This window comes from Moschus berezovskii, chromosome 19, assembly GCF_049115385.1.
Source record: "Moschus berezovskii isolate FMDL1 chromosome 19, NW_MosBer_1.0, whole genome shotgun sequence".
NCBI classification, from domain to species: domain Eukaryota; kingdom Metazoa; phylum Chordata; class Mammalia; order Artiodactyla; family Moschidae; genus Moschus; species Moschus berezovskii.
The window spans coordinates 7,523,668-7,538,277 of record NC_142478.1 but is presented as its reverse complement, the minus strand read 5'-3'; the positions used below and the strand labels follow the sequence as shown (position 1 = coordinate 7,538,277).

The 14,610-nt window shown below is 36.2% G+C and overlaps 1 protein-coding gene across 9 annotated transcripts in view; it reads right to left on the bottom strand.

The window, feature by feature from the left end:
• LOC129542658 (putative RNA-binding protein 46) overlaps positions 1-14,610 on the bottom strand; it is a 141,751-nt gene that overhangs the window by 64,961 nt on the left and 62,180 nt on the right. For 5 of the 9 annotated variants that reach the window (XM_088827922.1, XM_088827926.1, XM_088827921.1 and 2 more), the window contains one exon: positions 5,399-6,106. The exons of 2 other annotated variants lie outside the window; for them this stretch is intronic. In XM_088827922.1, the coding sequence (XP_088684048.1) occupies positions 5,907-6,106 (200 nt within the window). In that variant the 3' untranslated portion in view covers positions 5,399-5,906. Of the gene's footprint in view, positions 1-1,375; positions 3,362-5,398; positions 6,107-14,610 lie in introns of those variants that run through there. 2 more of the 9 variants (XM_088827925.1, XM_088827924.1) reach the window with 2 other exon arrangements.

The window sequence follows — 14,610 nt, the reverse complement described above, 5'->3', positions numbered from 1 at the left end:
GCGATCAAGCCTCGTCTCTGGCCCCGGATTGAATTCTTCTCCTCCGGAGGCCAAGATCCTGGTGTCTTGGTGTTATTCTGCAACAACCTTTCACAGGAAACTGAGCAAAGGATGGGAGCATAGCAAAAAGAGTTCTTTAAACTATGAGATGCCATTTCAACTTGATAGCGGGGCTCCTGGGCTCATACCTGGTGATAAAGTAACACCTAATTCATGAGGGTCAATCTCTATTAAAGCCTTTGACTGTGTGGATCACAGCAAACTGTGGAAAATTCTGAAAGAGATGGGAATACCAGACCACCTGACCTGCCTCCTGGGAAACCTGTATGCAAGTCAGGAAGCAAAAGTTAGAACTGGACATGGAATAATAGACTGGTTCCAAATAGGAAAAGGAGTACATCAAGGCTGTACATTGTCACCCTGCTTATTTAACTTACATGCAGAGTACATCATGAGGAACGCTGGGCTGGAGGAAGCACAAGCTGGAATCAAGAATGCCAGGAAAAATGATAAATCAATAACCTCAGATACGCAGATGACACCACCCTTATGGCAGAAAGTGAAGAGGAACTAAAAAGCCTCTTGAAGAAAGTGAAAGAGGAGAGTGAAAAAGCTGGCTTAAAGCTCAACATTCAGAAAACTAAGATCATGGCAACCAGTCACATCACTTCATGGCAAATAGACGGGGAAACAGTGGCTGACTTTATTTTTTGGGGCTCCAAAATCACTGCAGATGGTGACTGCAGCCATGAAATTGATGCTTACTCCTTGGAAGGAAAGTTATGACCAATCTAGACAGCATATTAAAAAACAGAGACATTCCTTTGTTAACAAAGGCGCAGATATCTAGTGAAGGCCATGGTTTTTCCAGTGGTCATGTATGGATGTGAGAGTTGGACTACAAAGAAAGCTGAGCGCCGAAGAATTGACGCTTTTGAACTGTGGTGTTGGAGAAAACTCTTGAGAGTCCCTTGGACTGCAAGGAGATCAGTCCTGAATACTTATTGGAGGGACTGATGTTGAAGCTGAAACTCCAATACTTTGGCTACCTGATGCGAAGAGCTGACTCATTTGAAAAGACCCTGATGCTGGGAAAGATTGAGAGCAGGAGGAGAAGGGGATGAGAGAATGAGATGGTTGGATGGCATCACCGACTCAATGGACATGGGTTTGGGTGGACTCCAGGAGTTGTTGATGGACAGGGAAGCCTGGCATGCTGCAGTTCATGGGGTAGCAGAGTTGGAGGCGACTGAACTGACCTGAATCTCTATTAAACCTAATCACAAGCTAATTCTTTTTCAGGAAGAGAATTATTTGCCTAAGAAGATGCAACTTTGTTTCAAATCTTGGAGGTCTTTTTTTCACTGTTTTTCCTATCAGAGATTAGACACATTTCAAGTACACTGGACCCATTGAGTCAAAATTGGTGAAGTGCATAGCTGATTACATTGCTGCTTTTACCACATGTGTTTATTTTGCCTGAGATCCCTATTCAAAACCCATTAACTTCTGATCAGACAGTAAGTACACAAGTGTAGTTTTTCCTAATGTGTGTGTTTGGATTATGGTTCATTAAAGATCTTCATTTTGTTCCTGAGAAGTAATGTATCTTTTTACTTAAAAGAAATTTAGATAAAATATAGAAGAGACAGATAGACCAATTTATCATTGTACTGTATCTGGAGTGAAAGGAACTAGAAGTGTGATCTCATATGCCTTTCTCATAATCATTTATTTTGTAATCCTTCCACAGTTTAATATAAACACATACAAATGTTTTCTCCCTTTTTACCCAAAATACATCATAGTATCTTATACACATTATTTCTAAACCTCTTTTTCACATCACTTTCTATATTAGGAATAAAGAATATTATTTTGTACAACCTTTTCAGTTCAGTCGCTCAGTCATGTCTGACTCTTTGCAACCCTATGAACTGCAGCACGCCAGGCCTCCCTGTCCATCAGCAACTCCTGGAGTTTACCCAAACTCATGTCCATTGAGTCAGTGATGCCATCCAACCATCTCATCCTCTGTCGTCCCTTTATCGTCCTGTCTTCAATCTTTCCCAGCATCATTGTCTTTTAAAATGAGTCAGCTCTTCACATCAGGTAGCCAAAATATTGGAGTTTCAGCTTCAGCATCAGTCCTTCCAATGAACACCCAGGACCGATTTCCCTTAGGATGTACTGGTTGGATTTCCTTGCTGTCCAAGGGACTCTCAAGAGTCTTCTCCAACACCACAGTTCAAAAGCATCAATTCTTCTGCGGTCAGCCCTCTTTATAGTCCAACTCTTATTATGTACCAATAAATGCATTATTTAATCAGTCCCCTAATGAGAGCTTCCTTGATAACTTAGTTGGTAAAGAACCCGCCTGCAGCGCAGGAGACGCCGGTTCGATTCCTGGGTTGGGAAGATCTGCTAGAGAAGGGATAGGCTACCCACTCAAGAAGTCCCCTAATGAGGGCTTCCTTGATAACTTAGTTGGTAAAGAACCTGCCTGCAGCGCAGGAGACGCCGGTTCGATTCCTGGGTTGGGAAGATCTGCTAGAGAAGGGATAGGCTACCCACTCAAGTATTCAAGTATACCCACCAGGGCTTCTCTGGTGGCTCAGCTGGTAAAGATCCACCTGCAATGTGGGAGACCTGGGTTCAATCCGTGGGCTGGGAATATCCCCCTAGAGAAGGGAAAGGCTACCCACTCCAGTATTGTGGCCTTCAGAATTTCATGGACTGTATAGTCCTTGGGGTCGTAAAGAGTCGGACATGACTAAGCAACTTTCACTAGTGATGGGTATTACAGATACAAAATGTTTCAATGAATAGTTTTTCACATACTATTTCACACACATGTGCAAGTATATTCCTAAAGTAGGACTTCTGGATCAAAGGTTTAAGTATTTGTAATTTTGGATGATAGCTGAATAATTGCTCTCTACATGAAGTACACTAATTTATAATCTCACCTGCAATGTATGAGAATGCTCATTTTATTCAATGCTTCCAAAGGTTTATCAACCTTTTGAATTCCTTTAAATCTAACTTTTCAGACTGCATCTTTTTCTTATGAGATAAAGCACTTTTTCACATGTTTAAGGGCCAAGTTTCTGCCTTCAGACATTTTGCCCATTTTCCTCTTGAGTGGAAGTTCTTTTCATTGATATTTATAAATATTAGAGATTAGCACTTTATGAATCAATTCACAGTTATTTTTCAAGTTTTATCATTTGTCTTTTGACATAACCGATATCCTTTTCTTGCCACACAGGCTTTCCTTTTTAAATTGTACTTTCACCTTCTTCTATGATGGCCTTTAGATTGTGAGTCATAGTTAGGGAAAACTTTCCCACTCTTAATACTGTAAAAGGAAAACCAGAGAAGAGAGGTAAGGTTAAACTCTCTGTGTAACTTTTCTGATCTTTCTGCTTACCAGGGTTTTTATGCAAGCCAAGGGTCATAGCTACTGAGTACTTCATATTTCAGCCACAGGTCCTTGCACAAAGTTGCACAAAGAATTTGATCAACGGCTGTCTTTAGAAATGTTTCCCTGTCCAGTGAGTTGCATGACATAGCTAAGAAAGTTACCAATTAATAGTGGCTTGTGGTTAATAGCTTATTATAAAGCCTGTGCTATAAGAATTAAAGCAGCAAGTAATTAGTAGCTATGTTCACAAGCGAAATTTCATATGCAGTATGAACAAAATTAACTATTACATCAACCATTACAAGGTCAAACATTACATCACAGTGCTTGATATGAATGCGCTGATTTATATATTTCTGGTTAAAGGGAACAGAAAGAATGAGAAACCAGGACATTAAATGACTGCTATAATATAATTACACCTAAACAATACAGGGTACCACTTGAGTGTTTTCTACTTGGAAGTGTTTTACATTTGACGTAAAGTTACCATGATTATACAGATTTGAAATTATAGCTTCGAGAGATTAAAAATCATGTACAAACTCAGAGTTATTACTTGACTGTGGCAGAACTGGTAATCAAACCTGAGGCTTGTACATACCTGCCACACAGGTATGGCAGCTATGGCAGAACTGGTAATCAAAGGCCAAAGTTTGTATGTTTCCCACCATGTAACTATGGATCTCCAAATGCACTGTATGATTGGTAAACTCTCTTAATTGTGATGCACAGTTGATCCTTCAAGAACACAGGGGATTAGGAGTATCCACGTTTCAGTATCCATGGTTCCATACTGGCAGAGTCAACCAACCACAGATGATGTACTATAGCAGTACATATTTATTGAAAAAAAAATCACACATAAGTAAACACGCATTTTATTGTTCAAGGGTCAGCTGTATAATATTTTAAGTGAAAAAGTTACGTGGGAACTTGTCATTATATTTGGGCCATTCCAAACATTTCTATGAAAAACTGAATTAATTTGTCTGTTTATCTTCCAGAAGATAAACCCAAGTCACCTCTGCATCTCAAGGGTATTTCCATAGCCACTGACAAAATACTGTCTCTTTACTGAAGGAGTGATGTGAAGCTGTGAATCACAGAAGTTAAACTGTAAAATCAGATGTCAGAAAAAAATTAACACTAGTTAAGGATAATGTCTATGCTCATTTGAAAATCTAAGGCAACAACCTAGAGAATGTAGTAGGTATGGAATGAACCTTCTTTAGAGGATGAAAACAAGACTAATTTACTATCTCCAATAACTTCTGCTAAAATAACTTCAGTAGAATAAAACATATGCAGCTATTTAATATTCTACTTTTCAAAATCTTATATTCCATACAATGAGATGATTACCAAAGCTAGTATCTAGTATCTAACCAGTGCAAAGATTTTTGTCTCTTATTATCATTAGAAACTGATCACAAACTACTAAACAGCCCAAATGACCTGAGTTCATTAATTATTCATAAGAAAGAGGGGAAAACATCACTGGGTTCATCAACAAAATATTTCTACTGGTCCCTAAAAAGGACTTTCTTAGTATGTTTCACAAAACTATTAATTTTCTTCCTGCATTATCCTTTGCTTTGGTCCCAATGAAGACACTGAGCCTATGCATACCAAGTAGGGGAAACTGGTTTTTAGAAGGGCAGGACAATTGTGGGAAATAACCTTTCTGCACATACTAATACACAAGTGAGACACATGCATATTAGAAACACTATATATTTAATGTCAAAGAATTTGAATTCAAGGACAAAGATTAAACAACACATGATTTCAACAGTTAAAAACCGTAACACTTCTTACTCAACTATACACTGAATATCAAAAAAACAGAAGCGTAACTATAAAAACCTTGAATACATTAACAGCAAAATTATAATTTATTTCTATAACAAATAATTATTAACTAAAATATTTATAGTTATTTTCAAGGACCACAATGGTAGACTGCTTTTTCTTGAGTACTGCATAAAATTTGCATCTTAATCTTTTTGCCCTTCATTTCCTTTTACATAATAGTTAAGATGCTTCTGGTTATATAATTGTTCTAATCTCTGATACAGATAGTGATCCTTGGTAATCAAATCTAGTGAAACCATTGTCTGCAAGTGCTTTAATACTTGTGAAACTCTATTTAGTAAAGTTACAATGAAAAAAATTAATGTAAACTTCTGGGTTCTATTGACCACTCAAGAATCAGAAGTTATTTAAAATCCCAAAAGTTTAAAACGAACAGTAGTTTGTTATACCTTTATCAAGAGAAATCAGAGTAACTTTTTAACTGTGGCATTTTTACAAGTTTTACAACTGTAGGTTATTCGGATATTTACTATGACTGATGTTTACTATGTTGAATATATAATTTTCATTTTAAAACCAAATGTACAAACCCGATTCTAAAATAAAACAGTATTTTAATGTGCATGCTTTACAAAGAAACTTCCTGTTTACAGTATTTTCTTCAGAAGAATGAGGCCTGATTGGAGATATATAATCGCTGTCCAGCATGGCTGCCATTAGCAAGAGGTATCGTTGGTGACAAGGAATAGCTTGGATAAGAGTAAGGCCTTGAAGTATAAGGAAGCACGCTGGGAGTCCCAGAAGAGAGGGTAGCACTAACAGGGGAAAGACTATTTATTGAGCTGAGACGGAAATTGTAGTCTGTAAATAAATACATAACAATTAAGCTGCACAATCTTTATGGTTACAAACTTAAAGAGACAACGCATTGTAACTATAATCACAGTTTAACATAATGTTCTAAAACTTTCAAAATCCTGGTAATTTTATATTGCTGGTAAAGACTATTTCAGCATTCACTGCATTGCAAATCCTGACAGTTTCATCAGTCAGTATTATGTAAACTTTCACTGACACAATACTTCAGAAATCTTACTAGAATGCATTATTGGATATCCATTGTTTTGTGTCTTTATGATCACCAAAAAAGAGAACCTCAGATTTCTCTTACTCTATTCAGAATGAAGCTCCTTTAAAATCTGATATTCACACTAAGGGGTCAGTCATCCATGAAGAAAAGATATAAAACACTGAATTCATTATTTGCTTCTTTTTAAAAATTGTGTTAGGTATCAAACCAGCAGAAACAGTTACCCCTGGATTGCAAAAATTGTCTAATATTTCATTACTTAAATATTTAATATAAACAATTATACAACTCAACAAACGAACTTAATATCAGAATCCTACCAGTACCATAAAACAGTAAAATGAATCTTCATAAAATAAACATCAATAAAACATTATCAACTTACAATATCGAGAAATCCAAAAATTAAACCAAATTATTTTCTGAAAACCAGTATTTGAAATATTACTGTTCCAAAATAAACATTCATCTTATGTAGATGCAATTTCCTGCTTCATTAATTATAATGTTTAGAGATGTGTGTGACCATTAAAGACCAAATCTGTAAATCCTGTACTTTCCAAAAACTCAACTATGTTCTTTAGTGTAGAGTAAGTCAAAGAGTGTGAAAATGACTATAAAATGATTATTTATAAAAGGTATGGTACTTCTAGGCATGGAAGAAATTAGGTCATCTAATATATAGGTCAAGTTTTTTCTACATTTTCCTGGTACTATAAATGAGGTCTAAAAATGAACATTAACCTAGTATTGTCACGGAACTTAATAGTAAGCCAACAGGAATGAGATCAACTGCAGGGCAATAACCTCAAGAAACATCATAAAGAACCTAGTTAAGAAAAAAAATGGAAAAAATAAAAATCAGTTAAATGTAAGTTTAATTTCTAGCACTGTAAAACTAATTAGAATAATTTTTATAAACTTTTAATGGTACCCTGAGATCAATGAAAGCAGTTTGCTACAGGAAGACAAGTACCAAGGCATCCAGTTAAAAATATTTTCAATATTTGAAACTGGATAAGGAAGTAACCATTTGATACCATTTGCTTTCCTAATATCCAGGTATTATAGAATAAAGTAGCATAAATCCATGTATTATAGAATTTTTTTTTCTTTTAAGGGATCCTCTTTGCCTGAAGCATTACAATATTGAGTATAAATAGAAACCTTACTGTTTCTGATAATTCTAATATTTTTTTTAAAAGTTCTGATTCTCTCCTCTCATTCTAAAGATTATCACACAAATACAATCAATTCCTTATTAGCCATGTACATATAGTTCATGCTTTCAAGTTTTAACAGTGTGGTCATAGACAACACGATTTAAAAGAACAGATCTTTAAATAGTTATACTTTGTATATGGGGAAATGCAGTTTTCAGAGAAATCACTTTCACTTTGGGTTTATATCCATTCAAGATCTAATGCAGCCTGTTCATGGAATGTGGCTAAAAGAGAGATTTTCAGAGGATTTCACAAAGAAGATACAGACAACTGGCTACTTACAAAGTGTTCGTTAGGTCTGAAAAACTGCGTTTTTGAAATACCCCTACTGTAAACCTTCAATTTAAAAACACACTAATGACCACTGTAGTCTCACACTCTGAAGGAGAAGAAAATTATATAAAATTAAAAGGGCACTTTGATGGCTTTACTCATAGAGGATAAATAAAGAAAAAAAATTTCTCCCTAATACTACAAAGATTGGGAAATAAAAAGCTTCAGATGTTTACAAGCATTTCAAAAAGAAATTCTTTTGCAATCTAAAACTCTAAATATATTCAGAAAAACATCTGGGTGTCTAGAAAATGTAATACATACCAAATGAGATAATAATTGTGAGATAAATCTAGATGAACTGTATTTCCTCTAACATATAATTTATGTATAACAGACAACAGAACTCAGAAACATCACTGATTTCTATGAAACAACAAATTAACAAATGAATTAAAATTCCTAACATATATTTACTTGCCCACCTCTGCTTTTTCTTCCCAATGAACATCCTTAGCTCTTCAATCCCACTGTTTCTGCCTCAGACTGGGATATGGACTACCCTCCCCGCTTTGTCTGAAGGGAATGATACAGAGCCAATTTCAGAATTTGTTTTACACTGAGAATTATTCAACTGTCTTAACACTTTTAAAATTGAGATACAATTTACATGGGGCTTCTCTAATAGCTCAGCTGGTAAAGAATCCACCTGCAATGCGGGAGACCTGGGTTTGATCCCTGGGTTGGGAAGATCCCCTGGAGAAGGGAGAGGCTACCCACTCCAGTATTCTGGCCTGGAAAATTCCATGAACTGTATAGTCTAGGAGTTGCAAAGAGTCGGACACGACCGAGTGACTTTCACTTTCACAATTTACATACAATAAAATGCATACATCTTATGTGTTCATTATAATGAGTACTGCTAACTATAAAAACCTATGTAAACAACACCTAAAGCGAGATATAAAACATATCCTTCAATCTAGAAGATCCCATTATCCATTTCAGAGCCCTTCTATTGGAGGCAACCACTTTCTGATTTCTAGCATTATTAGCTTAGTTTTGCCCGTTCTTGGACTTTATATAAAATGAATTCTTAAGGTACTTTTTGTGTCTAGATTCATTCATGTTATATCAGTAGTCTGTTCATTCTTATTGTTGAGTAGTATTCCACTGTATGAATACACCACAATTTCTTTATTCATTTACCTGTTGATAAAAATTTGAGTTGTTTCTAACTTTGACTATTATGATTAAGCTATTATATACATTCTTATACAAGTTCTTTTGTGAATACATATTATCATTTATTTGGGGTAAATAATTAAGAGTAGAGTTGCTAGGTGATAGGGTAGAGACAGATACTGCTAAACAGTGCATTTACAGCAGTACACTCACATCGATAAAATATGAGCGCCAGCTGCTCCACACCTAACATTTGTTATTGCCAGAGCTTTTAATCACCACTATTTCAGTGGTATGAAATGATATCTCATTTTGGTTTTAATTTGTATTTCCCTTATGTATAATAAGATGGTAAAGAATCTGCCTGCAATGCAGGAGACCCAGGTTTGATCCCTGGGTTGGGAACATCCCCTGGAGAAGAAAATGGCAACCCACTCCAGTCTTCTTGCCTGGAGAATCCCCATGGACACAGGAGCCTAGTGGGTTATAGTCCACGGGGTTGCAAAGAGTCAGACACGACTGAGAGACTAACATTTTTACTTTCACAAAATTTCGTCATAAAACTTAGAGCTCTCCAGATAATCTGGGTTGCAGAAAACCTCACAGCCTGCTGAATGGAGGCTACACTCCTACTTGTTACGGCATGCAAGAGACTGGTGGAACACAACCAAGTTGTTTCAATTGCAGAAGTCAAGTTGCAAAGATCTGAGATGTGAAGGCTGGCTACAGGCATATTTCACTGCATACCGCATCTGAAAAGATTCTGTTATGATTTATGAGGGTCCTGGTTAGGTCTTGGTTATGATCCCAGTGACTTGCAATAAAAATGAACCCAAAGGCTTGAACTAGATATTTTACTAAAATGGTCACTTACTGATCATTCTTATTGCTTTTTTCTTCTGTTGATATCCATAAAGTTTTTTTACTAATTAAATTCTCTAAATCAAAATATTAAATAGGAATAGCTTAAATCCTCAGAAGTCTCTACCTTAAACCACCTCTTTCACTGAAGAATATTACCAAAAAAAGATGGCTGATCTTAGTGACTTTTCCATATTCCACACAGTTAAACAGAGAAAAAACAAGTTAAAAATTAGGCCTTCTAACTCCGAGGAAAGTACTATTTCCACCTGATCAAGCTCTTTTACTCTGACAATTTTCTCAAAACTGGGTTGACAGAAAGTGTTTCAAAAGGGTGTTTCAGGCAGGGTGAGAGACAGAGTGCTGAAGCTTCCCTGGTGGCTCAGTTGGTAAAGAATCTGCCCACAATGTGGGAGGACCCAAGTTTGATCCCTGGGTTGAGAAGATCTCATGTAGGGAATGGCAACGGACGCCAGTATTCTTGCATGGAGAATTTCACTGACCAGAGGATCTAGTGGACTACAGTCATGGGGTCACAAAGAGTCAGACATGATTGAGTGACTAACACTAAGTTACCCGGCTTCTGCTTGCACCTACCCACACCCTCATTTTGCACTTCAACACACTACTCTGCATTCCCTTGCTTTAAATGCTAAACTTTTATGCAATATTTCATTTAAGGAAAAGGCCCTTTTGTACAAAAAAATGTATGAGTAACTTGCTCTAATATAATGCTTTATTAGAGATATCATTGTAATCAAATCCTCTAAAATTCCATATTTATATGCTGAATGAAAACATTTTTACAGAATAAATTTGATTTATAGGCTTAACCTTAAGTGGATCCTTAATTCCAGAAGAATCTGAAGCTATGTCTTGAGTGAGCAGGACCGTGAGTAACAGCCATGGTGCCCGGGAGCAAGTGCAGAGCCTGGCAGAACATGTCCCACTTGCCTGCCAGTCCCACCTCTGCAGTGAACATACTGTGGCCTCCTACCCTTCTCTGTCCAGCATGAGGGACAAACGCCACCAACACGCTTCTCAGGGAAAACTAGGAAATAGGTTTACTGATTTATTCTATTTGTGTCTTGCTTTCCTGTTTCTCACATCTTGACGGAACATCACAGAATCGCTAGCTGCTTTTGTTTCATACAAAGGAGAAAGCCTTAATAGAGACTTTAAAGTGAGTTTCGAGAAAGTATCCTCTCATGTTAATCTTTTTCTTTTAGTTTCTAACCAGACACTCTTTAAATTCATTTTCCATTAGAAAGTAAATTCCTCGTAATTGGTTTCCTTGTTAGCTCTGTGAATTCTACCTTGATATCCCCATCCTCTTTTTGATGGTACCTTTTTAAAGCGTACGACTCAGCGATTTTTAGTACATGCACAAAGTTACGCAACCAAACACCACCATCCAGAACATTTTCAAGGCCTCAACAGAAACTCTGTATGTACCTATCAGCAGTCACTCCCCATTCCATCTCCTCCAGCCCCAGCAACCACTCACTTTGTTTCTACAGATTTGCCTATTATAGATTTTTCATATAAATGAAGTTACATAATTAAGGTGATCTTTCTTAACTAACTTAGCATGATTTTAAGGTTCATCCATGCAGTATGTATCAGAACTTTTTATCGCCATTGTATAGAGATAATGCATTTTGTTTATCCAAATTGTTTATCAATTTGTTTATCCATTTGTTTATCAATGGACATTCACCTTTCGCTTGTTAGGAATAATGCTGTTAAAGAGCACATGCACAAAATTTTGTGTGAACATATGTCTTCAGTTCTCTAGAGTGAATAACTAGGAATGGAATTACTGGGTCATTACTGGTAAACTCTATGTTTAACATCCTAAGGTACTGCCAATGATTTTCCAAGAAACTATATACCATTTTAACACTCCCAACAGCAATGTGAAGCACCTGATGTTTTGACCTGTGAAAAACATTTCCACCTTTAACATGTATTTTAAGCATTTCTTTAGATTTCTATGAGATCTCGGTCAAAATTTTGAAAAAATTTCATTTTACCATTTTTTATTTCAACTTCTAATATTCTAATAGCCATAATCAATAACTTTCTTTTACTGAACCACTGAATTTCATCTTTAAAATAGTTTTTTCTTACATTATACATATCTAGAATATTTTTAAAAGGCTGGGTTCAAACACAGACATTAAAATCATGTATGTTAGAAAACAACATTTACCGTTCATTATGCTGTATTTCTATCCTAGTACAGAAGACCAAGAGCTAACTGTAAAGCTGAGGAAAGCATTTTCAGAATTGGTAAATATTAAGCAACTATAACCTATGAGATATTTAAAAATCATTAACTAAATTTTTATGTGATATTTTTGGCTGGACTACATTAGGAGTATCAAGTTTACTGGTATTTTTACTTGATTTACTTTCCCTACTTCAAGTAAATTTTTTAAAAGTATTTTTATTTCCTACTTAATTTTTCCTATCAGGTGACTGACAGTAAAGGGCAAAGAGTACACATGCAATGAACAATGTGTTTCTCTAAGACTAGGCCCACAGAGTAACTGAGGTCGGGAGTTGGTGATGGACAGGGAGGCCTGGCGTGCTGTGATTCATGGGGTCGCAGAGAGTCGGACACGACTGAGCGACTGAACTGAACTGAACTGAACTGATAGGAAGGTTTGAACATGATAATCTTAGTAACAGGTGGCTGGGTAAGAAAGTTACTATCTATAACTGTTTCCTTATAAGCGTCTAGTTAATTAGTTTTCTGATTTTACTAGATGATTATATTTCTCAGATTCAATTTTGAGGGAAAATTATTTACTGCTGTTTTTAATTATTTTTTTAAATTACAGTCTAAGTCCCATATAATTTTGAAGATTTGGGTTTAAAATTCTTACTCTAAATTTGATATCATATTTCATAAACATTTTGTCAATTATCTGTATTATTATTAGGAAATTACAGCTGTTTCATTCTAAATTATCTAAAGATTATAACTGAAACCCCAAAACAAAGGTGTGAAATCCTCAAAATGCAAACTAATATCACTACAGTGAAAGCAATCCGTTTCAGTGCCTGCCTGGGAAAGAGGACCCAGAAGAATAAACGGATTATAGTAAAGGTGATGGAAATCTTCATTTTCTTGATTTCACAGATTTATAAAGCACAACTGACCAGAAGTGTACACTTTAAATATGAGCGTTTTATTGTATTTTAATTATACCTCAAAAAAGTTATAAAGAAATCCCAAGCATTTCTCTGGGTTAGTTTAAAAGTTTCCCAAACTACATCCCACACAATTCTTGTTGAAACAAGAATCCCTTGGGCCAAAAAACATCTTAGGAAAATTTTAGGAAAGATGGATCTAACAGCTAAACAAATTGTAGTATAGTTATTCAGGATGCTAATTGCAATAAATTATAACTTCCAAGGGGAGTATATATATAGTTCATGGTTCTTCCCAAACTTGACCACAGAAACAGCTGTATCACTGAACAACTGTGCAAATCAGTATAGGAAGAAACCTTTAATAAGACGACTATATAATGGGAAAACATTAAAAAGAAATCAGAAAAATTCTTAAAATATGTTCAATACAGCAAGTATAAACTCAAATGTCTTCAGAGGCAAATGTAAAAAACAAAACAAACAAAATTTGAGATCAAAAAGGACCAAATGTAAAATAAAAGCTGTCTAGCTATTTGTACTGAAGTGAAACCTAGCTGCTTTCCTATCAAAAAATTGAAGAGACCAAACAAATTCATTCTAGAACTTCCAGTATGCTACCTTTGTATTAAGAGATTTAATTATGTCAAATTCCTTTTAATTATAGTTTATATACCATTTAGAAAAAGAGGAATAAAAGAGCAGCCTATGAGAGGGAAAATTATGATTTGAGTTATAGCAAACTAGGCTTGTTAGGTGGCACTAGTGGTAAAGAACTCACTTGCCAATGCAGGAGACATAAAACAGGAGTTCGAACCCTGGGTTAGGAATCGAGGAGGAGGAGGGCATGGCAACACACCAGTACTCCTGTCTGAATCCGAGGTCCAGAGGAGCCTGGCAGGCTACAGTCCATAAGGTCACAAAGAGTCAGCCGTGACTAAAGCAACACCACACACACAAAACTAGGCCTCAGTACAGCTTCAACATTGTGGCTCACGACAAAACCTGTCTGGGCACAGCTCTAGGAAAGACAGCAGCTCTTCTCAAGTTTCATCTCCGTCAGTAAATTCAGTCCTCACACTTTAAAATTTGCACAAAAAAACTGTAGGGAAGGCAGTGCTGAGAACGGCATCACATATTTAAAAATTTAAACTAAGATTAAGATCTATACAAGTACTGTTTTAAACTTCCAACATAAATATATTGCTTGTATCTGAAGTATGCTGTTCTGTTCAGTTGCTAAATCATGTCCTACCCCATGGACTGTAGCACACTGGGTTCCTCTGTCCTTCACTGCCTCCCAGAGATTGTTCAAATTCATGTCCATTGAGTCGGTGAGCCTATCTAAATATCTCATCCTCTGCTGCACCTTTTTCCCCTTTCTCATTCTGCCTTCAATCTTTCCCAGAATCAAGGTCTTTTCCAGTGAGTCAGATCTTTCCATCAGGGGGCCAAAGTATCACAGCTTTACCACCAGCATCAGTCCTTCCAATGAATGATAGGGGTTGATTTCTTTAGGACTGACTGGTTTGATCTCCTGGGTGTCCAAGGGACTCTCAAGAGTCTTCTCC